The sequence below is a fragment of the Sebastes umbrosus genome, chromosome 6 (genome assembly GCF_015220745.1).
Source record: "Sebastes umbrosus isolate fSebUmb1 chromosome 6, fSebUmb1.pri, whole genome shotgun sequence".
Taxonomy (NCBI): domain Eukaryota; kingdom Metazoa; phylum Chordata; class Actinopteri; order Perciformes; family Sebastidae; genus Sebastes; species Sebastes umbrosus.
Genome location: NC_051274.1, coordinates 6,959,016 through 6,986,878, shown reverse-complemented (window position 1 = coordinate 6,986,878; position 27,863 = coordinate 6,959,016). Strand labels below are relative to the sequence as shown.

The 27,863-nt window shown below is 41.8% G+C and overlaps 3 protein-coding genes and 1 long non-coding RNA gene across 6 annotated transcripts; 2 read left to right on the top strand and 2 right to left on the bottom strand.

The window, feature by feature from the left end:
• Window positions 1-114: 114 nt before the first annotated feature.
• On the bottom strand, window positions 115-7,097 carry si:dkey-16n15.6 (organic solute transporter subunit alpha). The gene is made up of 7 exons (XM_037773498.1): window positions 7,034-7,097; window positions 4,785-4,936; window positions 4,579-4,652; window positions 4,174-4,329; window positions 2,861-2,972; window positions 2,203-2,455; window positions 115-818 (listed from the first exon to the last, which is right to left on the bottom strand). Exons 1-7 carry the CDS (start codon window positions 7,095-7,097, stop codon window positions 397-399), a joined length of 1,233 nt encoding a protein of 410 aa, XP_037629426.1. The 3' UTR covers window positions 115-396.
• Window positions 7,098-8,271: 1,174 nt separating this feature from the next.
• LOC119490349 (protein-serine O-palmitoleoyltransferase porcupine-like) lies at window positions 8,272-20,205 on the bottom strand. 3 transcript variants are annotated; one of them, XM_037773687.1, is made up of 13 exons: window positions 20,088-20,205; window positions 19,536-19,678; window positions 18,278-18,470; window positions 17,392-17,435; window positions 16,973-17,154; window positions 16,751-16,881; window positions 15,480-15,605; window positions 14,475-14,575; window positions 13,864-13,940; window positions 12,648-12,711; window positions 12,370-12,455; window positions 10,880-10,990; window positions 8,272-9,223 (listed from the first exon to the last, which is right to left on the bottom strand). In XM_037773687.1, exons 2-13 carry the CDS (start codon window positions 19,669-19,671, stop codon window positions 9,122-9,124), a joined length of 1,353 nt encoding a protein of 450 aa, XP_037629615.1. In that variant the 5' UTR covers window positions 19,672-19,678; window positions 20,088-20,205; the 3' UTR covers window positions 8,272-9,121. The 3 variants fall into 3 exon arrangements, with proteins under 3 accessions (XP_037629615.1, XP_037629616.1, XP_037629617.1); XM_037773688.1 differs by lacking the exon at window positions 20,088-20,205 and adding an exon at window positions 19,818-20,080; XM_037773689.1 differs by lacking the exon at window positions 20,088-20,205 and adding an exon at window positions 19,824-20,080.
• Window positions 20,206-22,485: 2,280 nt separating this feature from the next.
• Window positions 22,486-23,721, top strand: LOC119490528 (protein PELPK1-like). Its single transcript, XM_037773982.1, has 4 exons — window positions 22,486-22,647; window positions 22,740-22,792; window positions 22,990-23,249; window positions 23,374-23,721. The coding sequence occupies exons 1-4, from the start codon at window positions 22,631-22,633 to the stop codon at window positions 23,719-23,721; spliced, it is 678 nt and encodes a 225-aa protein (XP_037629910.1). The 5' UTR covers window positions 22,486-22,630.
• Window positions 23,722-23,843: 122 nt separating this feature from the next.
• Window positions 23,844-24,075, top strand: LOC119489314. Its single transcript, XR_005207151.1, has 2 exons — window positions 23,844-23,883; window positions 23,990-24,075. It is a non-coding gene; the product is annotated as an uncharacterized LOC119489314 (long non-coding RNA).
• Window positions 24,076-27,863: the final 3,788 nt, after the last annotated feature.

Below are 27,863 nucleotides of genomic sequence, written 5' to 3'. Positions count from 1 at the left end.
GTTACACAGGATTTCAAAAGGCGTCAGTTTGTACCCCTTTGAAATCCGCCTGTATTCATCAGGCCTTATATTTTCCACAAATGATAATTAGTGTGTGAGGTATACACAACTGCAAAGCAAAAACATATTCAGAATACATTACAAAAAACACATCTAGGGATTAAAAAGAGCAACATTTCTCATGACTTTTACATTGATGAGACCCCGTGTTGCAGCTTGTGGCAGCAGTTTATAGTTCACAGTTTCCTATATGTCCGGTAAGTGTGTCACTTTTTGCCCTATTTATCATAGTACAGGGTGTGCAGTCCTCAGGGCCCCACATAGACCCAAGTCAGTACCAGCATCTTCAGTGCTTAAGACTTATTTAGTCTTTTGTTAAAGGTCTTGCATAGTTGGTCAAACCACAGTGACGTCCCTAGAGTCCTGATAGTTAATATCAGCTCTGACAGTAATGTGGGTCAGATCTACACCAGGTTCCTCTGCAGACCTGGGCTCCACGGGTTGTGGCCTCCTTGGCCGCTGACCTCTGACCTGAGGGAAGGGGAAACCATCCAGAGGTGCATGCTCTATCCTGCACAGGCTGTCTTCGCTATCGCTGCTGTAACCGGGATTGGAGGCGCTGAAGAGACGGTGGCCGAGCTGGCCGGGCTCGTGATGCGTCGTCTGAACGTCGTCTGTTTGAACACCCTTTTCCATCTGCCAGACACCGACGGGCCCCTCCGCATCGTCCGCCACGCTCGGCTCCACTTTACGGAAAGTGTGGCGGGCGTACAGGCCGATGCAGAACATCTCCACAATCACACAGTAGTGGTAGATCACTGAGGTTGGACAGAGAACACAACACACAGGTTTAAAAGGGCATCAACAGCCGACGTCTACAATGTTTACACGCAGATAATTAAGGAGGAAACAGCCACATGTGTCTGCCTTCTTTTCAACTTCTCTGACAAATCATTTAAAGTTTCCATTCATAAAATGCTTTTTATTTGTGATAGTATGATGTCATACAAGAGAATTATGTCTATTACCTTCGGTTACAATTTACTTTTTAATTAATTCGAATTTTTAGCGCTTGAGTATTTAATGAACTCGTAATTGTATATGTATAAGGGGTGCATTTAGACTTGTAGGGTCAAACGGCATGAGGATACAAGCAGAATGTCTGAGGGAATACCATGGCTATAAAAAGTGTGCTCTGTGTAATACATAACAATAAAATCATATACCTACAACAATAACCTACAACATAGTTTTGAGAAATACTGGTTGTTTTTTTAAAGCTGCAGTAGGCAGAATGTTTTTGGCATCATTTGGCAGGAAATCCCTAATAACCTTTCAGCATATTGTAATTCAAGTGTTCTGAGAGATAACTAGACTTTGGCACCTCCTCATGGCTCTGTTTTCAGGCTTTAAAAAATCTAGCCCATGATGGGAGACTTCACGGTCATTTCAGAAAGAGAGCGTTCCTATTTCACGGAGGCAGCTGTCAAATCACTCACAAACTCCGATCAAACGGTCAAACTAGGCAGCGCTGATCAAATATGTCTCAATATTCTGTTACTGTAATGCCTATTCATGAGAAAGTTTGCTCCGGCCGGTGGGCGGTGCTTTATATTTCCTCAACAGATCTCAACATGGCTGTCGGGTCACAAACTTTCTCATTTTACAGCTAAACAGTACACTACAAGATGTTTCTGAAAACATTTTACGTAAGAAATATGCATTACAGTAACCGAATATTGATTCGTATTTGATCAACGCTGCCTAGTTTGACTGTTTGATCGGAGTTTGCGAGTGATTGACAGCTGCTCAGAGATGGCAAGGCTCCAGCTCAGCTGTGATTGGTTGTTTTTCTCCGGTCTGTGAAATCCTGCAGATGTCATTAGGAGCACCGGAGGACACAGAAGCACATGACTTTTTTTTCAGATTACCTGTCTCATGCACTACTGTCAGGATATACTTACCGTTTTATAGAAATAACTTTTGAATCATATTTGCTCCATTTCTACCCCCTGCAGCTTTAAGTGTGATTAACTGTGCATACTGGAATGTGAGGCCAATAGAACATCTGGGAAAGGAACTATGCAAAAACAGGGTGGTTTGGAAAACAGAGTTCTATGAGACCTGCTAGTTGTTCTCCTAAACTAGAGATGGAATGATTTGAGACGGAGATTGGAAGAGGCCAGATGTGCCGGGACTTACACTGGGACCTGGTCAGGATGGAGAAGGGAGGCATGCAGGGGATAACCTCCAGAGCACCTATGGTCTCTAAGATGCCGCTCTGCAGGCCACACAGCACCAACACCAAAATGATGCAGATGAACTTGGCTCTCAGTCCGTAACCAGGTAGAGCACTCTTAGTGGCTTTGTAAAAGAGAAGGTGGCCGTAGAAGGACACAAAGGTTGACACGCATATGATACCGTTCACGTACAGGTTGGGGTTGACTGAATCCACCTGGAGAACAAGAAGGTGGTTATCACTGATTTTATCCTTCAACTTATCCAGTTCTGTTTAGAGCAGGAACTGCTCAAGAGTGTACAGTCAGCCCACTCAAAGCAGATGATTTCAATGATTGTTAGTTTGAATGGGATGGATATTGCAGCTTCAGTAGGCTGCTATTTTGACAATGTTTTGAAATACTCAGATATAAAGACTCAGTAAAAGGAAAAAATATCAAATGCCTTAACAAGGTAAAGCACTGAAAACCATCTACTCTCGACTAGCAATTTACTGTGACTTAAAAACACAAGAACTGTGTTCGACCAGAGAGTGTAGAAGAAAAAGATCCTCCATACTATAAAATACAATACATTACACTGGGAGAATATGCACAGGTCGAGGTTTGAATAAATGACGCACATCACCGTAGTCGTACTGTTCATCTGTCCACAGGACCAGAGTGACAAAGAACAAGATGCTGCGGACAACAGAGAGCTGCAGCACGGCGGCCATCATCCAGCCAAGGCTGGTGCTGCTCACATGGGAGAAGAGAAGAAGCTTTAACATGTGAGCAGCATGTCAAGTCACATTGTTTACAGACAATCATGCAACTAAGAGGACTGTTTCCACCTTATAGCCCCCATGATGCCTTGCGTGAATTACGGGTGTAACTTCAAATGCGTCACTGAACCAGTGACGGAAACTGTACCATTGGTCACAAGAACAATCCCTTTGTGTTTCGGGTGCAGGTTCAAAGGGTGCAGGTTGTTGAAGCCACAAATCTGTCTTTGTCTGGTTGTTAGTACAGCCGCAAATTTAACGTTAGTTAAATATCTGTTAAAAAAATAAAGCAGGATTTGCTAAATTGAAGGCAAATTACTTTTTAAAAAAAAGCACCGCTGGCGGTTAGCCTAAGCCCCCAGGAAGAGCGCCGGTCATTGATCCCAATTTTCGTAGTGGCCAAACGGTGGTACTACAACCTCCGTGTCCGTCACGTGATGCCATTGGGCCCAAAAATACTTTTTCCCATAGACTTACATTGGGAAAGAGACGTCTGTAACTCAGTGGATAATTTTTTTTGTTGACGTAAATCAACTTCCCAGTACGAACACTCTAATAGCCCTTTTTTAAATCATTAGGTTTTGAAGTTATAAGACGCACTAATAGCCGAATCCAGAGTTATTTCCCTTCCTCCGTTCATGTGAGTGAGACGCTACTGCGCATGTTCCATGTGCCCAGGATCCGGGTACTTCTCCAGGCGGAGTGTCGAGCCATTTTGTCTTCATGCGCCTCTGAGAAACTTTTTATAGGAATGAACGAGGTCCCGCCTCCAACGCTGTATCCAGTTCTCTTAATACATCCATGGGCCTTACATCCACGTTAGCCTATGAGACTAACTAGCTTACTGCTACTTCCTCTACCTCACTGAAAGTTACGCCCATGATCATTTCTACAGTAACGCCCTCGAGAATAAGGTGGATACCAATACAATCACATTAAACTGTTGAAATGCATGTGCATGCACTTCATTGTGATATTGTCAATAGTTCTACAAATATATACACAAACACAGATGTGACCCAAGCTGCCACCATCGCAACTGGAAGTTCTCTTAAAATGCAGCACCTATGATAGCCACTAGATGTTGGCTCCAAAAAAAATCTTGGGAATAAAAGCTAATAAAAATTCAATGCACGTGTAGTTTGTGACACAGATCATTGTCTGTTGTGTACCTGTTGATGGCCACCATTGGGAGACAGCAGCAGCAGCAACAGGGGAATGGATCTGGAGATACCCGTTGTCCAGACAAAGCAGCCAGCATACGAGCTTTCCCTCCAAAGAAGTCCGTGATCAGTCCCATGAATTTCAGTATGGTGATGGAGTGATACCTGCACAGACACACACATTCAGGCAGGACAGCAGATGTGATTACAGTCTCTCAGTACAGTCTCTCAGTACAGTCTTAAATCTATGATAGCATCCCCATAGGAACGCTTCTTTTAATGACTTATTATTTACTTTATGTCCTAAGGTGCTAACTGTGTGTGAGTGGGATGTTTGTTGTTTTTAGTTTAGTGTGAGCTCATCAAAACAAATTCACATCATATATCTTTGAATCTCAAGACTTGCTAACTCACAGTGAGGCAATGAAATTACACAGCGAGGAAGAGCGTGGCACATACAGCGCTATGAGGGAGGTCAAGGCAAATACCTATGAGATAAAAAAGAACATTCAAAGATTGAGACACAATGCAAGTGCACCTTGGACCAAAACAGATTTAAGATTTATTTTTTGCATTGAGAGAGGTCCGGCTGAGTGTGGGAACGAGGAGTTTGACGTTACCGGGTACATTCCTAATATCCACAGGTAGAGCCGTTTTCGTCTGGACGAGGTGATGTGGCGCAGGAAGAAGCCCACCTCCTCCAGAAACACCCCCAGTAAAATGACAACCAGGCCGGCGGGGATGAGGAAGAGCCACAGCTCATCTTTAATGGCTGAGAAAAGACACAGTCACAAAGCGTGATTGAAGACTCATCTGGAGTGTCTCATTTAACTACTGCCTGATAGTCGCACTGAATTTCCATTTAATTTCACTTGATTCATTCAGCCTGACATCGTTTTCATCTTAACCAATTTATTTTTGACAGGATGGGTTGTACTGTTTTGTTTTGGTCAAACCAATCAGTAGCGACTGACATATCGACATAGCTGTTGCTTGTATGCCAGACCCACAATAGACCAGAAAAAAAAGATCAATAATCCCTCCAAAATACCACATTAAGACACCAAGACCTTGAGGAACACCATAGAAGAAGCCATGCTGTGATTTGGGATCAAAAACTTTTTGAAATTTTGAGATTTCTGCAAGAATTGCATTTTTTGGTGATTGGATGGCGAGCACTTCTGTTGTGGAAACTGCTCAGAAATCCCCTTATTGTCAATCTAGCTAGGACAGCCATCCATCCTCTGAATGCTCTAGGTCTCTAGTTGGTGGCTGTAACATTTCACGAGGCTGTGATTATCCTAGAGGTCACCACGGGTCATTTTATACAGTGAGGTACAAAATACACTCTATACATAGTAAACGTTATTTAGTACAGGTTTTTTTGTTTAAATAAAATAATAAGAGGATGTATATCATCATAAAGAGGACATAGACAACCATCCCAGCAAGCAGCGTTCTCGTCAGTATCAAAATACAAAGCAGACTCGCCGGAACAAGGTGCTAAAGAAAAGCTGATCGGTCTACCTGGCCATACAGTTGAGGATGAGGATTTCATCCTCATGATGGAGACCATACCCAAGAAAACTAAATTAAGCAACTCAGTTGACCAGCTTTGCAATGACAAAAAAGAAAAATTCAAAGAAAGACACAACACGCAAAACAATTTGGCTGGACGTGGACAAAAAAAAAAGGTCTTACAGCATCATTCCTAGTAATTAGAGCATACTGTTTCTTCACTCAGGAGAACAAAGTGAAGCACATATTGTTGACACTTGACCAGATCTCCCACCCACATACTGTGGGTGAGTGTATAAAGACTTGTGTTGACCAATGCACGGAGGACTGGGGAATACCAAAAGACAAAGACAGTCATAACTGATATCGAATGCAACATGGTTGTGGCATTCAAAAACAAGGCAAAAGTGAGCATGGCTCACATACCCCTCCGCTCACTGCTTGACCCCTGCTAAAGTAGGGCCAAAGGTTTTGCCCTTTTGGAAAAAAATGTGGGCACCCTGGATTTCTAACCCCCAAAAGGCACAACTACACCACACTGTCAACCAGCATACCAAATTTGAAGTTCCTAAGTTAAATGGTTTCCGAGTTCTGCTCCGGAACAAAAGTGTGACACGTCAACGGACGGACAGAAGGACACACAGAGCGCTATATACCCCTGTGAAAACATAGTCGGTGGGGGTATAATAATAATGAAGGTCGTGATGAGCCCAGCAGCTCTGAGGAAGAATCCCAGGAGAGTGATGAAGACTCTGACTCTGAGGTTGTCAAAGACCAAAGGTAAATTCTGTAACACTTTCTATGAAGACCACATCTGTAGTGCGTTATGAGGGCATTCATACTGAATTATAATACATTTATAATGCTTCATGATTGACTACCCTCAAACACACATAAAACAACATAGATGTGACCTACAAGTGTCTTATGGGTGCTCTTGACTAGTTATAAATTAGAGGTTTCGTTCAAAAATGCCAATCAGCTGTTTCAATACAGTTTTTGAGCTTCACAAGTAGAGGCTTTATACTATATTTAAGATTTGAAACATTCATTTCTGGCATGCTGTGTCCAAGCATTTGTAAAAAAAAAAAAAAAAAAAAATCCATAATTGTGTAGCTTGTATGCAAAGAAAATTTAAGCATTTTGGAAACGTGTAATTTGATAGCATATTCTGTGAAAACAACATGAATTGTGTTAATGGTATAGTCCACAACAGACGAATGTTGTGCTAATTGTGTTTTTGAAAATGTGGCTACAGATTGGACGAAAGGATGTTTTCGATTGTAAAAAAAACTGTGATGTCATTTCCCCTTAACGTTCAACTATTGCTTAAGTAGAGACCTTTACTTACCACTGAAGATCTGAGATGACAGAGGGATTTCAGGGCCAATCCAGCTACAGTTGGCTCTTCCCATTCTTTATATAAGGCTTCTCTGCACTCTGTCCGCCTGTCACACAACAAACACACAGACGGGCAAATGTCACACAATCAACTACAAAAACCTGCTTTTGATTAATGGCCAACTGAGTGACACAGCTCACCAAACTCACCTTGTAATGTCACCTGGATCAGGGATGAGAGGCCGGGGCTGTTTGGATTATGTCCTGTTGTTTCCGTGTTGACCTGAATGCTTCCTGTCTGATTAATGATTGACTAGATACAGGTAAGTGGACAGGTGGGGGATCCAAGTCCATTCTGTAAGAGGCTAGATGTTCATCTAAGAAGAACAAGTAATTCAAAACCCGCATAGGTTAGTCAAAGCGCCGCTAGTCAATCAATAACGTGAACGTTTTTTAGTCTGATTTAGCATATTGTTTTCGGATTTACGGCACATTTACTGCAGCTGTTGTCAGTGAATTATCTCTGATAAACCCTAAGCTAAAGAGTTAATATTCCCCCTCAGTGTGTGGAGACCAAAAACATAGCTTCTCTTCATTAGGTGACACAAACACCACTCCAAATGAATGTGAATGTTAATTATTTCAACTTAACCATTAATGCCTATTTGACCATACAAATACACCTCAAGTGCAACTTGTTTACATTTGATTTATTACATCTACCCTACCTATTTTACAAGTGCAATTACCTCTGTTTACATAACATATATTTTTATATTTTATACTCTAGTGTAACACTTCTGTTTATATTTATTTATTACATCTACTTTATCTGTTTTATATTGCTTTATAACTGTGTGATTTTTACCTGTTATACGTTTTATCTGCCTCGTTCAGTCTAGTCAAGTATTTGTTTTAAAGCACTGACCAGAAGTGGCAACTGTGAATCTCGTTGTATTTAATACAATGACAATAAAGCTTTCTATTCTATTCTACCAGCTTCTCAGTTGCTCAGTTAACTCTGGCTCACTCAGACATGTAGTCACAGGTGATTCATTAGGGACTGATAGTTTTGTGTTTGTGTCACTGTCACTGTGTTGTTCTGTTTGTATGTTACTGTTGAGTTGTGTGTATTTATATAAAAGTCCATTTGGAGACGGCTGTTGCAGACTAGATTTAAGCCGTAAATGCAGCAGTATGTACCGGTCCATGCTATATACCTGTCCCTATAAAAATACATTACATAAATGTAATGATTACTCACTTTATTAAGTGTTTTTCTTCTTTTAAATCGAGGTAGGTGATTATAGTTAACAAAAAATATATAAAATATAATAACCAGAGTTCAGGGTTACATCCTGGCTGTGTCAGTATGATGTTTACAGACAATCACAAACCCAGAGTTTGTTTGACATTTACAGAAACATTTAAAGAGAAAAAATACAAAAACATAACATAATAGCAGCAGTACAAAAATACTCCGTTGTAACAGAAGAACATACAGTATGAATAATGACAGTTATGGACCCTTTAAAAAAAACTACATGTATCAAAGCATGCTAAACTGCTGAAATGTTTTTTGGACATGGACATTGTCCAACAGCAACATTACAATGGAACTAATTCTACGGTCCAAATACAGTTACCCTTGCCTGTCTCCAATCAGTTGTCTACAGGCAAAAGTAAATGGATGCTTTGCTGGGTCTGTTCGGAGGTCGTGCACAGAGTGTTCTTTCTTTTTTCTTTCTTCCAGTCATATTGTCAATGCAATCAAACCATTGGATCCTTCTCTGCAGTTTATTTCACAGGGCTCGTACAGTATACTGTAGGTATCCATCTCTCCTTTAACAGATTAGTCACAGTTCTAAACGGGTCTAAAGAGGTTTGTTTATTAACACCATCTTCGCATCCAGAGATCTGTGTAAACCACCTCAGCACACCTCAGTCCTCCGCCTGTCCCACATGTCCTTTCCACTTGAGCAGATCCTCATCCTTCGTTCCGTTAGATAACGACACTCCTGATATTCACCAAGACAAACCCGTCGTATTATGAAGTTTCTGGTGTCTGCCGGCCTTCCCAACTGCTGCTCTAATGACATCACTGAATTAGACGGTAGAAGACCCAGCAGGCGAACACCACCCAGTGGCTCGCCCAGTTCAGCTCAGACCACCTCTGGATGGTGTGGATGGCTGCGTAACCCTGCAAACGGGAGCAACAAACAAGCACACGTCAATGGAAAAAGTAGCCCGTTAAGACCCCTCTCTCAGTCTGTGCAGGCCTGATCATCATTGTGGTGTGTGTGGTGCAATCATGTGCCCTGGAACAATAGTGAGACTTCAAATCCAAAATTGTAAATTCTCCAACAGTTACCTCAACTGCAGAGAGAACGAGGCCTTTGTTTGAATCTGGCTAATATTAGAGAGAGGCCTTTATTCTAATCCATCTATCAATTATCTATAACCGCTTATCCTCAGAGCAGTGGTTCTCAAACCTTTTACATCACGTACCACCTTGGAAAATATTTGGCTCTCCAAGTACCACCATTATGACCGATGTTAAGATACAGTAGCGTAGGCCTACCCTATTCAGCAAAGCACAGTTCACGCAGGAAGCTAATTTATTCCTAATAATAATAATAATATTACTTATTGTTGACTTTTGTCAGCCACAGCCATGCTGTACAAAGGGGTAGCACTAGAGCTGGCACTTAAACTCTTCCATAAAAACATAATAATAGTTCCCGTTTGGAGCCACGATTGTAGTGTTTTTGAACCCTTCATCATTTTAGCTACCTTCGCTTACTATCTTGTCATCACAGTTTAGCTTGTAACTAATCGTGGATGTTTGTACGCACTACTACCCAACTACGTAGCTGCTACGTGGCGGGGTGGTAGAGTGTGCATAAGTTTTTTTTTGTTTCAAAATAAAAATATCACAGCAAAGCCGAAACTTATTTTAAATCCCATTTCAATGATCTCATGGTAATGTATTTTCATTTGAAGTAGTATTTTGATAGTATTATGTGTTTTTTTAATTAATTTGATTTCATTTGTAAAAAGTATTTCAGAGATTCCTCCACCTACCACTAGAGGGAGTGTACCATCACCAGTGGTACACGTACCATAGTTTGAGAACCGCTACCTTTAGGGTCACGGGTCGGCAGTCAATCACAACCATTGATGCTCTCATTCACACTGACAGGGATTTAAGAGTCACCAATCAACCTAACCTGCATGAATCTGGACTGTGAGAACTGCTGACACGGGGAGCACATGCAAACTCCACACAGATGGGAGTGGGTGCTAACCAAGAACCCCCGTTGCTGTGATGTGACAGTGCTAACCACTGCACCACTGCCCTTTTTATCTCTAATGTCCCTGTTTTACTAGCACATGCCATCATACTTTAGTTAAAGCCACCCTGTTTTCTGATCTACTTTCTGTTTGAATGTTGCTGTCAATCTAAACCCAACACATCCTCCATGTTTACATGAAGTCTTGATACATTCAGTATAATGTACATTTCCACAGCACTAATTCCATCAGTATAACAGTCGTGTCATACTCACCACTCTGCTGCTCTCTCTTCACTTCTCTAACACAAGTTCTGTTTCCTTCACTGTATTTTTGTAATCTCTTCACTTTTGCTGTTCAGCCTCCGTCAATTAAACTCAACACTTCCTGCACAGATGTTTCACATTAAAAGCCTTCCAGCAACTCAAAGGGCATAATCCCTTCCTTTCCTGGTATAGACTTTTCATTTCACAAGTGTCCTGCGCTATATCTCGTTGACATTTACAAGGCATATACATTTTCCTTTTTCCTTGGACTCCTTGAGTCCTCAACTTGCTCTTACCTCTTCTACTTCCTGTTCGTCAACTCCAGGATCAAACATGGAGCCCAGGTAGGTGAGGTGGAAGATGGCCAGGAGGCTGAAAACCAGATTCAGCAACATCACCCAATACTCCTACAGATCGAGAGAATAAAAGAATAAACTGTGAAACAGCCACGAGACGATCTTCATAGTGTCTCTCAATCTTTTTAATCCTTAAGAAGCAACTTAACACCCCCTGAAAATCTTTGCCGACTTCCAGTGGTTTAACTTCTCCACTTGCTGCAGAGATGTAGCTAGGTGTACTCCAGGACCCTGTGACATCTCTGCTGGGTGTGGTTACAGGTGCAACAAAGTCTATTTCTGACCACATCCAGCAGTGATGCTGAAACTTTCAACCAGAGAAGGCAGCAAAACATTGCTTTTTAACCTGACGTTAAGTTACTCTTCAAAGCTACTGGATACTTAATCTACTATTATGTTTTTGAGAAGCAAAATTGTGACAAATCATCCAACAGAAAAAAAAACACCATCAGAAGTTTCTCAGATAAGTCCAGACACCAGGACAGTAGGTACTTTCCTATTCAATTCAAATGAAATCAAGATGGTTAAGTATCTAATACAAAGAACCTTAAAGTGCTACACCACAATAAATCCACAAGTATTAAGCGAACTCTCCCTCTTTCACAGAATTACAGAGACGTGACAAGTTAAAGTGGGGGTAGGCAGTATATTTTTGGCATCATTGGGCAAAAATTCAATAATAACCTTTCAGCATATTGTAATTCAAGTGTTCTGAGAGATAACTAGACTTCTGCTCCTCCTCATGGCTCTGTTTCCAGGCTTTAAAAAATCTTCTGTGAGGGGAGACTTTGACCAATCACAGGTCATTTCAGAGAGAAAGAGCGTTTCCTATTGGCTGTTCTCCGGCTGGTGGGCAGTGCTTGGTATTTCTTCAACTGATCTCAACATGGCTGCCGGGTCACAAACTTTCTCATTTTACAGTTTAACAGTACACTACAAGATGTTTCTGAAAACATTTGAGGCGTGAAATAGGCATTACAGTAACAGAATATTGATTCATATTTGATCAGCGCTGCCTAGTTTGACCGTTTGATTGACGTTTGCGAGTGATTGACAGCCGGCTCTCATAGACAGGCAGCTGGATGGCAGATTTTGTGTGAGAAACAACAGCGTGGTGAAACAGTCTCAAAAGGACCTACAGGAATCCGATGAGATTCACAAATACATTCCCATTTAAAAACGCTAAATTGATGATTCGTAAATGAATATGAGGGTTGTGCATGTTATTAAGCCAAGCAAATGGGGATGTTTTGGGGAATTAGACAATGTATTTGTACAACTGTTGTTTATTTCCAAATGATGTTAATGGGGTGGGAGGGTGGGGTGTTGTTGGGTGCCAAGTGCTCCGTCTACAGACGGTAAAAGATTGATGCATGTAACGCGGAATTGCTCAGCATTGCTCACACAGCTGAGTAGAGCTTAAGCCGTACCTTCTTGTGCTGATGGCTGCAGTCAGAAGTGCAGGGTCTGGACAGGATACAGGCACTGAAGATGGATGCAAGCTTCTTTCTCAGAACTGAGGATAAGAAAAAAGAAAAAAAAAAATCACAGTAGTCCATAAGTACATCACACAGGGCACACACAGCACAGAGTAACCTGCTTTAGAGCAGTCTTGGGTCAGGTGAAAGTGATAGTTCTATTCTCCCTTTCAAAGGTTCAGCTTTCACAGTTAAATACTCGGATGTACAAGCGGATATGTTTTTCATACCGTGTTCAACATATGTGATGAAGCCCAACGAGAGCAGAACAGCTCCCAGGTGAAAGCTCAGACCCTGAAGAAAAAAACCCAGCACACATTAGGTTCAAGTAGTGAAGGTCAATCATTCAACATCTACCGCCCACATACATATATCTCTTAGGGCTCGGCGATATGCATAAAAAATCAAATGACCAAATACCTTGATATCGGTATTGCGACGATATTGTAGGATTGGTGTTTCCACAAAATATTTACACAATGAGATTTTTGTGTGGATATAATGACTAAGTAGGTAAATGCGAACAACAAGAACAGCTAGAACAGTCCGGTAAGTTCTGAAAATGACATCACTTTACTATAACGCAGCCATTAGAACTAGGAAAAGACAAGACTTATGCCACATTGCAATTAGGCATGCAATGATACCAATTTCGGACCGATACTGACTCAAATAGCTGGATCAGGTATCGATGACAATGAGGTCATTCTATTCAATGCAATTCTAAATGCATGTATTATATACAGTACACATTACGATATACTGCACAGTGGAATTAAATTCCTGTTTAACTTTTGACCAATGTGTTGCTGCATTAAAAAAAGGTTTACAAATAAATAACAATTCAATAAATGTATATCTATGTATTTATGTGTTACATTTTGTTTTACAAAGTTATTAAAACAATATTTAAGTCCAGCCTAATGTTTCCTTATAAATTAAAGAATGATCCCAGTCACTTCCACACAGTGAGGCATACAGCTTATTAATTAGACGCTGGTATTGGATCGGTACTCAAGCCCAGGTATCGCTATCAGGACTGAAAAAGTCGGATTACCAATGTCCAAATTCTAAGACGATATCTAGTCTCATATCACAATATATCAATATAATATCGATATATTGCCCAGCCCTAATATCTCTAAGCAAATTCATTTTTCAATGATATGCACTTCTTATTTTAAACATCAGTGTCTTGTGTTCAGAGAAAAGTAGAACTACAGATGGTCTACCTGTGTGTTAAACCTTAGCATTCTCAGCTTTTCTATGAGTGAACAGTTAAAGACACACGGCACAAATGGATGGCAAGAGATTGTAGTTTATCATACTGAAATATAAGTAGATGGGCTTCCAACAAAAGAATACTTGTCTCTAACATACTGTATCTTAGAATGGTTCCAAATACTGTAAAGGGCTCTGGAGAAAAGAATATATCATCTTACTAACATGCAGTAAGGCGCTGGCCGTGTACGTCACCAGGATGGCTGGAAAAGTCCCCAGTTTCATGGCGTTTTTAAAGGCATCTGATGAACATGGAACAACACACAGTAAACAAAACATAATGCCTATACTGTATATAATTACAATTTTTAATGTAACTTTCATACAAAACATGTAAATACAAAATTGTAAATGTGTTTTAATGTGACAATGAGGTGATACAACCTAATAGCAGCCGAACAGCGTAAGTACCAGAAGGTCTGCAACTAGCTATTTTTTCGTTATCGATTAATCTGGTGGGGGCGGGGGGGATTGTGTAATGTCATTCACATTTTCGATATTGATATCTCGATAATATTGTTATTGTGAATTCTTTTGGCCACGCTAATCGATTGGTGAAAATATGAGCCGTAATTAGAAAACATCATCTGGGAACCATGAATGTCTGGCCAGTAGTTCTCGTTCCATGAAGGTCGGGATGGATCAGTGTGTGACCAACTTCACCATTCTTAAGTCCAGCATCTAGCAGGATAAAAAGACTGTGGGCTTTGTGTATCGGGCAGTAGTGTTTAATGATTCTGGAGTGTTTAACAGACTGAGTGGAGGCTAGGACTTACAGGTTTTCAGCCATCGGGACATGGGGATGTTCCAGGACGTCACCACCAGCACCATGGAGCGAGGCATTTCCACACTGAGAGGCTTCACCACACTCATATCCCTGCATAATAAAACACACAGATACATAGTATTGGGGAATATAGTATTAGGCATTCACTCATTCAGCCCTCCATGTGGTCTGTATGGGGGTGTACTACTAAGCAAGTTGGACAAAGCCAGGCTTTCTTTGCGTTAGCTGGCTCGACAAAACCTAAAGCCCTAGTCGGAGATAATGGGTTCCACGACAGTAGTTATCAGCTCTCTGTTAACCAGGTTTTCTACATCAAGAACGGGCAGGGAGGCATCCGATTGGTTCTTTCCAAGCGGAACGCGAGGCAGTGATTGGTAGACGTTTTTACAGGATAACAGCAGCTCTTTTAGAGCCAGCACGGGCAAATGGCCAGAGAACACTACAAACATATTTAGTAGTTCAGTGAGAACAAGAAAAACCTGGCGAATAGCACGGCACACAGAGTTAATATTCTGATTTTCTACATCCCCAAGTCAATGCATGCAAGTTCCCGTGGAAAAAAAGTGCAACGCAATTCATACAGATTGCACTACTGTAATTGCACGGCTTTGTTCAGATGCATTAGTAATGTACAACTTTGCATATAGTCCCTCAAATGAGAATCTATATTAGAGATTATCGTTTGGAAAAGCCAGCGGATCTATTTGGTCTATAAACACTCTCTGAAGAGAACCTCTTACAGCTCAGGCATCAAGGTCCACGGGATTTAGCAAGAACGGTGACGCCATTTCCAAAGGAGTTGATTAGTAAAAGACGCTTTGTCTGATTTAAATCTGAAACTCCTCCGGAGCAGCAAAAGTGACCATGGCAATCTAGCCGGGTTATAAGAGAGACACCTTTTGTGACCTTCCTGACGTTAGGCTCAACATACCTCGCTAACCCACTAATCTCATTTTGTAGTACACCCCTCAGCTCAGCCCCCAGCTAAACTTACCATTTGACGTTGTCTTTTTCTTCAGTGAAGCCTGCTCCAGCCAGCATGGTGGTGCCTTCACTGAGGTGGCCCACAAAGTAGTTACTGAAGTGGAAGGACACTGCATTCTCATAAGCTCGCAGCCACCTGTACAGCACACCACACACAAGTCAAAGACATACGTTATCTTTAGTTTGCTTCGCAACTCAAACACTTTGATCACTTTCACTTGAACTTCTTCTAAGAGGACATCTTAACCTCCTTTGAGTTGAAGTTAGGTGTTCTTCTGGCACAGATTACTGACTGGCACTTAAGTTTTCTGATTTTTTCCCACTTTTCTGCAGTAACATGGATTCATAGACATACAGGAAGTCCATATTGAGTGGTGAACTTCAGTCGCACGATAACAGCCAATACACATTCATTTGTTATCGCATGACATAAAGGACTATACTAGTGGTTTTGCATGTCAAATCCAAATAACTACAATCTGCTTACAACCTCTGTTTGTGCTGGTCATTCCAAAGTGTGCTGCTTTTGTTGGGTAAAATATTTTTGAGACTCTAATTGTCCTTTCCCTGTCCAGCTCTGCACGCCTCTGTATGCTCTGGCTCAAACTGATACACTAAACCAGTTGCTCTGTGGAAAGTGTTATCATCTTGATCATCCAATGATAGCTCACATCTGAGTTTGATATAGTTGACCCCCTCCCCAGGTAAACACTGTTAGCGCTGTTAGCACCATTAGCTTTGAGCCGCCATGTTGACAGCCGTGCGGAGGCAATAGAAATGCTCTGAATTTCGCATTTAGCACCTTTAAGATCCAAACATAGGCCACATGATGACACCATCTACATCCACTGATGAAGATGCAGTTGAAAGCTCCAGAAAAGGCTAGTAAATGGACCTTGAGTTCAAAATGTTTTGTCTAAGTACCTGATAGTGGATTACTGTAGCATCATACTGATGATATAATCAAGCACAGTACTCTTTTAAACTGACCTCTGGACAGATGCCAAGTGCTTTCTAGCAGTAGGAACACAGTAATGACGGGAGCAGAGCAGCCAGATCCAATAATCATTTGTTTTTAACACACTGTAGTAGACTTATGGGACCCTGTGGGGGGGGAAGCAGTAAATTCTAACCCTGAAAACAAGCCTTACCTTTCTCAAATGTATCTTGGAAGCAGGGAAAGAAAGACAGACAGTATGTTCACAAACCAGTGTATAGTAACAGCTGTTGTATTGGCAAAACTACCTTAGTTGCAGGAGGACAAATGAAAATTTGCCTTACTTCTGAGTGACTGCGTTTCCATAGATGGGGATTAACAAAGGGAAGAGGTAAGGGGCGATGCAGGAGGAGACCAGCAGACAGATCTGACTCTTCAGGAGGCTGAGGGAGGAATTACGCAGCCACAACCAACTCTGAGGAACAAACCACCTCATTACCACCACAGTACTATACATGAATGGATAGCATGTACACAGGGGGAAACTGGAAGCATGAACTACTCACAAGTTTTTTGCCCTCAACGGCGTTCTTATAACTGGAGAAGCTGATCCAAGGACCGAAGACAACAGTGCCCACAAAGAAAACATAGCCCAGGAACTCAGCTGGGGAGGGCAGGCTGCCCACTGTTCCTCTGTCCAGGTCAAAGGCAAGAGAGATCGCCTTCATGGCCACCACCATCTGAGAGCCTGACACACACACATCATCATCATCATCATCATCATCATCATCATCATCATCATCACTAAAAAAAAAAAACACACTGGGACAACACTACAATTTCTTTTTCATCATCTAACAGAGAAGCTTTATCCCAGACATAACGTGGCAGCTATGGAACACAGCAGTAGTGTAGAAAACAAGATTCAAATCAAGAAAACAACAAAGCAAAACAGTATTCTCAGAAAAAATGATGGGATATTTACCTCTTATTTTGTGCCAGGTCACCATGTCAATCAAATGCAGCTCTCTGAAATGAAGAAGAAAAGTAATATTACAAGACTTGAATACTACACAGACATTTTGTAGGTTTGCAGAACTTCTTATGAAATTAATTAATGGGGAATTTGCACAAAATTACTGAGGAAATTGTTAAACTACAAAAGGAAAAATGACGACGTTGACCGTGCAATAATTCAAGCAGAAGATAAAGTGGGATATACTGCAATTCATTTTCATTTGGATTGTATTAGTCCAGTAACCTGGAGCACTTGTATTTTGAGATTTGTTTGAGTGAGAGTGAGAGAAGGTCCTATAATCCTGTTCCCATTACGCAACTTTAGCCCCAAGATTATTTATCTTTTAATACAAATTTAAAATTTTTGTAAATTTTACCCTGAGGTATCAAAAACGGTATTGAATATCGATATTTTTCTAGGAATTGTATCGAAGTTAGAAATTCATGTATCGTGACAACACTTGGCAGGTCAGACTCGGAATTGGCCAAGAATAATTGCAATCTTTCATCTCTAGTCAAGGCCTATGGAAGGAGGCTGAGTACGCGTCATATCTTTGGGGTACAACACGTGCGCAGTCAAATCTGGTCTGCCGAAATTGAACCACGCACGTAATTACGGATATCTAAAATTAGAGTTATGCCTACCTAAAATAGAATTAGGGATATCTAGAATTAGAATTCTGACGAGGCAAAATGACGTTGCAGATAATGAATATCCTGTCTAGCTATTAAATGTTAAAACGGCCTGCCGTATACTGCATCAATGGGCACATCCAGGTCTGTTTTTATTTGAAAGCTTCAATAATTAAATTTCAGTTTCCAGGAAACTGTGACTTTTTGCCGTGTTTTCTCACCCAACAAGGAGGTATATGAGGATGACAGCTGAAAGGAAGAGGCCTCTGCTGCTGGAGTGTCGGCTGAGGAGCAGAACGAGGTAACAGAGTGCACCGAGCGACAGCACCCACAGCATGTGCAGCTCAAAGAACAGGAAGAGGCCGTACATCCCAGCCAACACGGACACTACATGCTTTACAGTGGACAAACCTCCTGAGGAACACAAGCAGGAAGAATACAATGAATTACAATCAAGTTCAACGGCCTCTTGTTTCCCTAATGACGCTTACATCTGAATGAAATACATCACATCAAAATTAGTTGAATTTGTGTTGATTTTAACCAGGTCCAGGTGGAAACTGAAATTCTATACATGCATCTTCTCAGAACCTACACATGCTGGATACTGTCTATCATGGAGCACTGAGATTTATTACAAATTGTAAAGCCCTTACGCACCATTGCTCTTTCTATGCTCGGTTAGGATGGTCTGCCTTGTCCACCCGTAGACTGAACCATTGGCCTGTTCTTATTTATAAGGCTATTCTTCTTCTTCAAAAAAGTACAGGAAGTTACCGTCTTCGCTCACAGGACTTAATCCTACCAACTGTCCCCAAAGTCCGTACTGAACTGGGCAAAAGGGCATTCAAGTATGCTGCTCCATCTTCTTGGAATCAGTTACAAAAGGACCTGAAACTGCGAGAGCTGGTCTCACTGAATGTCTTTAAAGTGCTTCTAAAAGATTTTTAATCTCAATTAGTTTGTTTTTTTTACTCCTGGTTAAATAAAGGTTAAAAGGGACTGTTTGTAACTTCTAGGATCAGCAGTGATTCATGGAGATACCTTTGTCTGGTCAGCTAACATTACTGCCAAGCAGGTGAAATATAGAGTGATATTGTGGTTTTAGCTGACGTGTGTTGCCTCACTGTTTTGAGCGATGCTCGTTCATGTCTATCGGGAGCAAGCGCGAGCCCGACGCTGACTTTCGTTGACTTCACGGCCACAGGTGTCGCTGTTAACAAGCCTTTCTGATTCTAACAAACAGTCCCTTTAAATTAAATTAAATAAATAAACATGTATGACATGGAAAATCTACTTTGAAAAGTTTTTTTTTTTTTTTTCAGTTTCATTGTCACTTTATGTGACTAGGCAGCAAAATATTACAGGATCCACCTGATTATCAGAGTGTAAATCTTGGATAGGAGTAGTGTCAGTGGGTCAGACGAGCCTCAATGTGAAGGCTCCTACTAGCTGATGTATACAGTCAGTGCAGCTCACCCAGTCTGAAGCAGAGTCTGCAGATGAGGCAGAGCAGCAGCAGCCTCCAGACCTGCTGGACGCCCTGCTGGACTGTACTGACTCCACAGCTCTCAGCCAGCTGCTGCACCACCGCCAGCCTACTGGACATGTCCATCCTGCAGCTGTACACACACACACACACAAGCTATTACGACATGTATTACAACTTTCATCAACCTATGAAAATGACTGGAGGACAAATAGACAAATGAAATCCCATCAAATCATCATGCTTTCAAACATGCTGCTTTCTAACATCACCGTTACTTGTTGACTTATCCGTGATTTAGTCGACTTAATATCGCGATAACTCCGCGACAGAAATCAGCGCAGTTCAGTGAGATGTGGCAGCAGGCCCGTCGGTCTGTGAACATTAGTGCAGCGAGCCGAGGCTAACAGGTTACAGCTAACCACAGGGTGTTATTGTTGTTGTTAGCCAGGCAGCTGTAGGAGAGGGGTTAAAGGCAGCAGGACAAGACCGTCCAGACATTAATAAAGCCTGGAGACACACTGAGAAGTTAAACTACATACCCTCCGTTCACTCTTCTTCTACCACTGTCTTCTCTTCTTCTTCTGTGTGTTTATTGGCGGTTGGTGAACCAGCTTAAAGGTGCATTACCGCCACCTACTGGACTGGAGTGTAAGACAGGAGAATGTGCAGAAACAACACAATTAAATTAGATTTTAAAAAAATAATGAGGAAAACTCTAGATTCGTTTAACTAAATCAGTTTGTCTTAAAAACTTAAAGGTCCCATATCGTGCTCATTTTCAGGTTCATACTTGTATTTTGGGTTTCAACTAGAACATGTTTACATGCTTTAATGTTTAAAAAACCCTTTATTTTCCTCATACTGTCAGCTTGAATATACCTGTATTTACCCTCTGTCTGAAACGCTCCGTTTTAGTGCATTTCAATGGAATTGCAACCGAATTGCATTGCTAGGCAACAGTTTGGATCCATGTTTACTTCCTGTCAGCTGATGTCATTCACATATATACACTGCAACAGTAAATAAACTGGGACACATTTAGAATGTTTTTTCGTTTAAAACTGTGAAATATTGTAGATTTGTGACATCACAAATGGACAGAAATCCTAATGGCTTGTTTCAAACGCACAATTTCTGAATACGAGCTGTGTGTGTTTCTCCGTATATTGAGCGTTTCGATACTTTCACTGCATTTATATAGCACTTAAACCTGCTTTATAATATAACAGACATGAAAATCTCACTTTTTACAATATGGGACCTTTAATAATTTCACAGTATATGTTAGCTGCTGTATTCCCCAAGAGACCTGACCATGAAAAGTCCTGATGTTTTCCCTTCCTTAGTGACTGAAAAAGGTTATTCCTCTGGATAGTGTAATTCCTGCAGTGTATCAGTGCATGTCCAACAGTTTCTGGTTGGTTACAGTGTGTGTATTTCCCAGTTGGGTGCTTGCCTATTCTATATAGTGTCATGACATTTTCTTCCCTTCTTTTCCAGCCCACCTTTCTCCCTGCCCCTGCCCAACATGTTTTTGTATATTGTACAGATGCCTTCCAGTTTCCTGATCATCCCAGTACTCCTGCCATACTGTTTGTGCATAATGTCCTGATGAATGGCTTAAAGCCTCAGCTTTACTTAATGGAACTTGTAAATTTATATTCTTAATTCTGAGTGTTTGTTTGGCCAGAATATCTACTTGCTCATTTCCCTCCACACCAAAATGAGCAGGAATTCTAATACTTCTAATTATTCTACTACAGACATCTGATCTGAAATTCTACTCCCCTTTTTAAATCTTACTTCAGGAATGGATATTCCAAAAGCAGTTCCTCAACCGAGGATGGAGCTGAAGAGATTTAAGGTTAAAATGAAGGCAGAATATTCCCCAACAGATGCCAACCAAGAACAAAGGCCTTTTTAAAAGGTTTGTCTTAATGACCTTTCAAACATGCTTAGCTTTTGACAATCTACATCATGTATGTGTCCTATTGTAAATGATTCTTTTCTAGTAGATTAAATTGGCCAATACCAACACTATCTCTGGAGTTACATTGGATTTTTCATGAAGTTTCATCTTCACTGAGCAGTATAGTTACTGCTGTTACCCTATCTCTGTTTTTTCATTTTCTTCTAAGACACAGAAGAATTGTCTAAATTCTAATACATGGTACCAATTGTAATTTAAATTTAAATGTTTTTCCCCTGGCTGGATTGCTGACATGTAATGCATCCATGTGGTGGCAAAGCTTGAGACCTGATATGAAACCTCAACCTTTGGGGTGACCTCTAGCTCACCCAGTAGAGTGTGTTCTCCATGTAGGCGGAGTCCTTTCCTTGGTAGTGGCCTGGGTTCAAATACCTAAAAAATAAAATTTAAAAACACATTGTTATTCCACTTACCTGATTTTGAGCTCATGAAAGATGTGAAAAACCTAAAGCAAATCTGCTCAAGAAAAACAGGCAAACAAATGGAAGATGATGAGTTTTTTGACTGCACTCTGCATTATACAAACAAGGGGGGAAATAGCTTAAGGCCTTTTGAGTGAATTAAGCAAGAACTCATGCATATTGTAAATGTATTGGTGCAAATTGGTGTGAAATTTTCCTTATTTCATCTGTAATATTGCCAAAATCAATTTAATTTGGCAGTTCTGAATAATGCCCGTGATATTTCTTTTTGAAGTGGTTAAAAAAATACAACACAATGATGAAAAAGATACCACTTTATTTACTTGAATGAACAGGCTTTAAAACATGAGCAATGCATTTCCATGATATCAAATGGTTCAGTGACGCATTGCTGGAGGCGGGACAATGATGAGTAATTAACAGTAATTTAAATGAAGGACACCTGTGTGTCACAATGAACCCAGCCCCATGACTTCCACCTGTTTTCAATCAACCTTTTAGGAGCAGAGAGCTGTGATTGGCTGCCAGAACAAGTCAAAAAAATTGCACTGCAGGTTTCCTGCTACTGCGCCACTGTGGAAGGAAGACTGATGTTTGGTAGTGTTGGTTCAGCTGAAGTCGGATTGAGGCATTTCAGTTTGCATTTGATTTTTTTTCTCTGGCTGAAACCATGGGACTTGTTCTACGGTAACTTTAAAGTGTTTCTTTCTGTACTAAACATTATACATTTAGAGTTTCTAAAGTGACAGATTGTTGTTTAAAATGGCTTTCTTTTTTAGTGTGGTGCTGCTGTGGCTGCTGTTTATTGGAGAGCTACAGGCAGGCATTACATGTAAGGCTATAGGTTTAATCTGCACTCATCATGCAAACTTTTAAAGTTTTCCAACCAAGTTTCATCTATTTTAGAACTGCTCTTTTGCAACATGTTGAATTTATTAACCTTGGGGTTGTAAAACAGAAATTGATATCTTGGATTTTTCACAAGAGGGGATAGATTAGTTGACCTTGTTGTGTGGTTTTTATCAACAGCTTCCTATCATGGCCCTGCATCTGGCATTGGGGACATGAGCTACAAGCCCCAGGTTCCTGGCTACCCGTCCCAGCCTCAGCCCCAGGTTAATCTCCTTCAACCAAGGTCTGACTATAAACCCATGCCCCAGCAGCCCATATCTGAGCCGCATCCTCGGTCCATGCCCGAGTGGCCCAGGCCCATGCCCGAGTGGTGTTGGCCCGAGCCCATGTCCGAGCGGCCCAGGCACATGACCTGGCGGTGTTGGCCCATGCTCGAGCAGCATTCCATGCCTGAGCCGCCCAAAACCCGAGAAGCCCGAGCGCCCCATGCCCGAGATGCCCCGTCCCATGCCTGAGCGCCGTTGGCCCATGCTGGAGCTGCAGTCCATGCCCGAGCCGCCCATGCCCGAGCGCCCCATGCCCGAGATGCCCCGTCTCATGCCTGAGCGCCGTTGGCCCATGCTGGAGCTGCAGTCCAAGCCCGAGCCGCCCATGCCCGAGATGCCCCGTCCCATGCCTGAGCGCCGTTGGCCCATGCTGGGGTCCATGCCCGAGCCGCCCATGCCCGAGCGTCCTATACCCGAGAGGCCCCGTCCCATGCCCGAGCGCCGTTGGCCCATGTTGGAGCTGCAGTCCATGCCCGAGCCGCCTATGCCCGAGCGTCCCATACCCAAGCGTCGCATGCCTGAGCGCTGTTGGACAATGCTTGAGCGAGCGCCCCATGCCCGAGATGCCCCGTCCCATGCCTGAGCGCCGTTGGCCCATGCTCGAGCGTCGGTCCTTGCCCGAGCGCCCCATGCCCGTGCCCCAGCCCATGCCCGAGTGGCGCTGGCCCATGCGTGAGAGGCATCACTAAAAGTGGGACCCGTCTCGCCTCTGAAAAGTAAAAGAAGATTTGGATACAACTGAAGAGTAAGTGTATTTTAAGTCAGTTCCTGCTAATGTAATGGAAAACAACTTGTATGTTTTGACCTTCCATTCTGCTTACTGCCACCAATTACGAATCTTGTCATTTCAGATATCTTGGTGTTTAACTGATGGGCCTTGTTGACTTGAAGCTTCTACAATGAGTTTTTGGAGAAATAAAATGCATTTTGTACTAAATTGGTGTGTAACTCAAATTTTTACAAGTTGAAAGGGGTGTTCTTTGTTCTACAAAACAGAGATTTGTATATAAGAAACATTTCCAGGGTTGACTGCCATGGTGAAAAACACCTAAATGTTTTGACCAGTACGGCTCACACAATGACAAAACAACTTCATTTTGGTGGCGTAGGCCAATTGCAGTTTTTCTCAATGGCTTTGGCTCATTTTTTTGAAACAGTCTTAACATTCTCTAAACTGTAATAGCAATAGTCACAACTGTATTGCATGTCTGCAAAAGGTAGTAACTCACCCAAAACACTTCATTCATGCTTCAAAACCTAGTTACTGTGTCAGTAAGTTGGCCAACGGCAGTCAACCCTCTCTCACACATTATGTAAACTGGGCACTTGTTTTTTTTTTTTCCAAAATAAAAGCCCCAGAAGGTATCTGTATCTTAACATGGAACTTGGGGTGAGGCTTTTTTTTCAAAATAAAATCTCTATAGAGTAACTCATCTACTATTTTCTGTCTAGTGACTTACAGTTTTAAAGGTTCTTGCTGCTACTGCTGCTAATACTACTGTTGCTCCTAATGATGCTGCTACTACTACTGTTGCTCTTGCTGCTCCTACTACTACTGCTGCTAAAAGTTTGTTCCTCCCAAATATTAACTTCTGTCCAAGTTCTTACAGTTTTAAATGTTTTTTCCACCCAAGTACTACTGTCAGTCCAAGTACCTATAATTCTAAAAGTTTATATAAAATACTACTACTTTAAATACTACTTTCTGCCTCATGATTTACAGTTTTAAAGGTTCATTCCACCCAAAAACTACTTCCTGTCTAATGAATTAATTCATTTCAATCATTCCACCTTTGACATTATTACAGTTTAACTTCCAGCTTTTCTAGCAATGTATTTTAGCTCTTACCTTTTTTGGGGGGTCATGCAGTTCAGCTCTCAACTCTGCCAGTTTTTTCAATTTAGGAGTATACATCCATCCATCCATCCATCCATCCATCTTCAACCGCTTATCCGGGATCGGGTCGCGGGGGCAACAGTTCCAGTAGGGGACCCCAAACTTCCCTTTCCCGGGCCACATTAACCAGCTCTGACTGGGGGATCCCGAGGCGTTCCCAGGCCAGAGTAGAGATATAATCTCTCCACCTAGTCCTGGGTCTTCCCCGTGGCCTCCTCCCAGCTGGTCGTGCCTGGAACACCTCCCAAGGGAGGCGCCCAGGGGGCATCCGTGCTAGATGCCCGAACCACCTCAACTGGCTCCTTTTGACGCAAAGGAGCAGCGACTCTACTCCGAGTCCCTCACGGATGACTGAGCTTCTTACCCTATCTCTAAGGGAGACGCCAGCCACCCTCCTGAGGAAACCCATTTCGGCCGCTTGCACCCACGACCTCGTTCTTTCGGTCATGACCCAGCCTTCATGACCATAGGTGAGAGTAGGAACGAAGATTGAACGGTAGATCGAGAGCTTTGCCTTCCGGCTCAGCTCTCTTTTCGTCACAACGGTGCGGTAAAGCGAATGCAATACCGCCCCTGCTGCTCCGATTCTCCGACCAATCTCACGTTCCATCGTCCCCTCACTCGCGAACAAGACCCCGAGGTACTTGAACTCCTTCACTTGGGGTAAGGACTCATTCCCTACCCGGAGTAGGCAATCCATCGGTTTCCTGCTGAGAACCATGGCCTCAGATTTAGAGGTGCCGATCCTCATCCCGACCGCGTCACACTCGGCTGCGAACCGATCCAGTGAGTGCTGGAGGTCGCAGACCGATGATGCCAACAGGACCACATCCTCAGCACACCGAACTGCAAACACTCCTCCCCCCGACTACGCCTCGATATCCTGTCCATGAATATCATGAACAGGATTGGTGACAAAGCGCAGCCCTGGCGGAGGCCAACCCCCACCGGAAACGAGTCCGACTTGTTGCCGAGGATCCGAACACAGTTAGGAGTATACAGTCCTTTAATATTCAGTATTTTCAACAATGCTTTGCAATTAATTTCAGCTGTCAGCATTCCCATGCATTTTCTGCAAGATATACATTTTCTAGTTGCTGATTAATTGGATTCTTGGCCATGTGTGTGTGTGTGTGTGTGTGTTTAAAAGGAGGAGGGGGTATTATCAGCTCTACCATCTGTTGTGTGGTTTCAGGTGCTGATATGAGCAACATGTGCTGTCCATTAGTCACTGGGAACAAAAGTTTTCACCTGTAATACTGTCATATACTGTATGGAGACAAAACTGGATTAAAGTTCAATGAGGGTGCTCAATATACACAGTAAAATAAAATAAAACTCAAAGAAAAACCCTGAGTGAAAAGCATGAATAAGAGTGCAGGGTACCCGTTACTGTAGAAATGTTAAGCAATGAAGAAAACTGTACAGAAAGGTGTATATGTTATCATATGACAATACTATAAAAACTGTACAGATGTTGCATCAATGTTACAAATGCTCCAGTAATAGACAGAGATGAGATATAGGGGGGACTAATTCACACTCATTCATATATTTATTCATGTTTACACCACTTTTTGAAATCAGCTGTAACAAAATCATTTCAAATAGGTGTGTAATTTTAACCACTTTAAAACAGTTACCATCATATAAATATAAAAAAGAGATAAATAATAAAAAAAGAATGTATTTATTGATAAAGGTATCACTTCATATTAGGAAAACAAGTTTGCTATAACAGAAACATTTCCTTGGTTCATTATCTTTTTTTAAAAGTTGTGTTTTCTTTATTGTGGTTAACTGTCTCTTGTTCTTATTGGCTGATCTGGGACAGGAAACTGCTCTCTGAATGGCTGATCTGGAGGGCAGCAATGAACGGTGCTGTGACTGGCTGACGAGTTTGTTCCTGTGGTGTATGGCTGAAGATCACCAATACTGTATAGGCTACAGTACCAGTTGGTTCATTTAGTGAACAGTTGGTGTATAGTAGTCTACTAAAACTACTACCACTAGACTTAACTTAAATTAAGCTTTATTACAATCGTCATATACATATATAGGCTACATACATGAAATTTGAGCTCTGCATTTAAAGCTGCAGTAGGTAGAAATGGATCGAATATGATTATAAAAAGTAGTTTTTTTTAAAACGGTTGCTATATCTCGACAGTAGTACATGAGACAGGTAATCTGAAAAAAAAAAATCATGTGCCTCTTTGTCCTCCAGTGCTCCTAACGGCATCTGCAAGATTTCACAGACCGGAGGAAAACAAGCAATCAGAGCGGATCTGGAGTCTGCCGTCCAGCTGCCATCTATCTATGAGCTGGCTGTCATTCTCTCCCAAACTCCAACCAAATGGTCAAACTAGTTACTGTGATATCTATTTCTCACCTCAAATGTATTCAAGAACATCTTGTAGTGAACTGTTTAGCTGTAAACGGAGAAAGTTTGTGACCCGGCAGCCATGTTGAGGTCTGTTGAGGAAATACCAAGCACCGCCCGCCAGCCGTAGCACAGCCAATCAGAACGCTCTCTCTCTCTCTGAAATGACCTGTGATTGGCCAAAGTCTTCCTGTCACAGGCTAGATTTTTTAAAGCCTGAAAACAGAGCCATGAGGAGGTGCAGAAGTCTAGTTTTCTCTCAGAACACTTGAATTACAATATGCTGAAAGGTTATTATGGAATTTTTGCCCAATGATGCCAAAAAATATACTGCCTACTGCTTTAAAGGTCCCATATTATAAAAAAGTGACATTTTCATGTTTTTTTATTATAAAGCCGGCTTAAGTCCTATATAAATACTGTGAAAGTATCGAAACACTCAATC

Bases quoted from the DNA above. Each gene is read 5' to 3' on its own strand.
- si:dkey-16n15.6 (XM_037773498.1), bottom strand. From the start codon at position 7,097: ATGGGAAGAGCCAACTGTAGCTGGATTGGCCCTGAAATCCCTCTGTCA. The intron at 4,937-7,033 runs GTAAGTAAAGGT...GTCTTTTCTCAG, and splicing joins GTCATCTCAGATCTTCAGTG to CCATTAAAGATGAGCTGTGG. The intron at 2,973-4,173 runs GTACACAACAGA...CCATGTGAGCAG, and splicing joins CCAATGGTGGCCATCAACAG to CACCAGCCTTGGCTGGATGA.
- LOC119490349 (XM_037773687.1), bottom strand. From the start codon at position 19,671: ATGGACATGTCCAGTAGGCTGGCGGTGGTGCAGCAGCTGGCTGAGAGC. The intron at 17,155-17,391 runs GTAAATATCCCA...TGTGTGTGTCAG, and splicing joins GACCTGGCACAAAATAAGAG to GCTCTCAGATGGTGGTGGCC. The intron at 13,941-14,474 runs GTAAGTCCTAGC...CATGTTCATCAG, and splicing joins GTCCCGATGGCTGAAAACCT to ATGCCTTTAAAAACGCCATG.
- LOC119490528 (XM_037773982.1), top strand. The intron at 22,793-22,989 runs GTAAGGCTATAG...TTTTATCAACAG, and splicing joins GCTACAGGCAGGCATTACAT to CTTCCTATCATGGCCCTGCA. The intron at 23,250-23,373 runs CAGCATTCCATG...CCCGAGCCGCCC, and splicing joins GGTGTTGGCCCATGCTCGAG to ATGCCCGAGCGCCCCATGCC.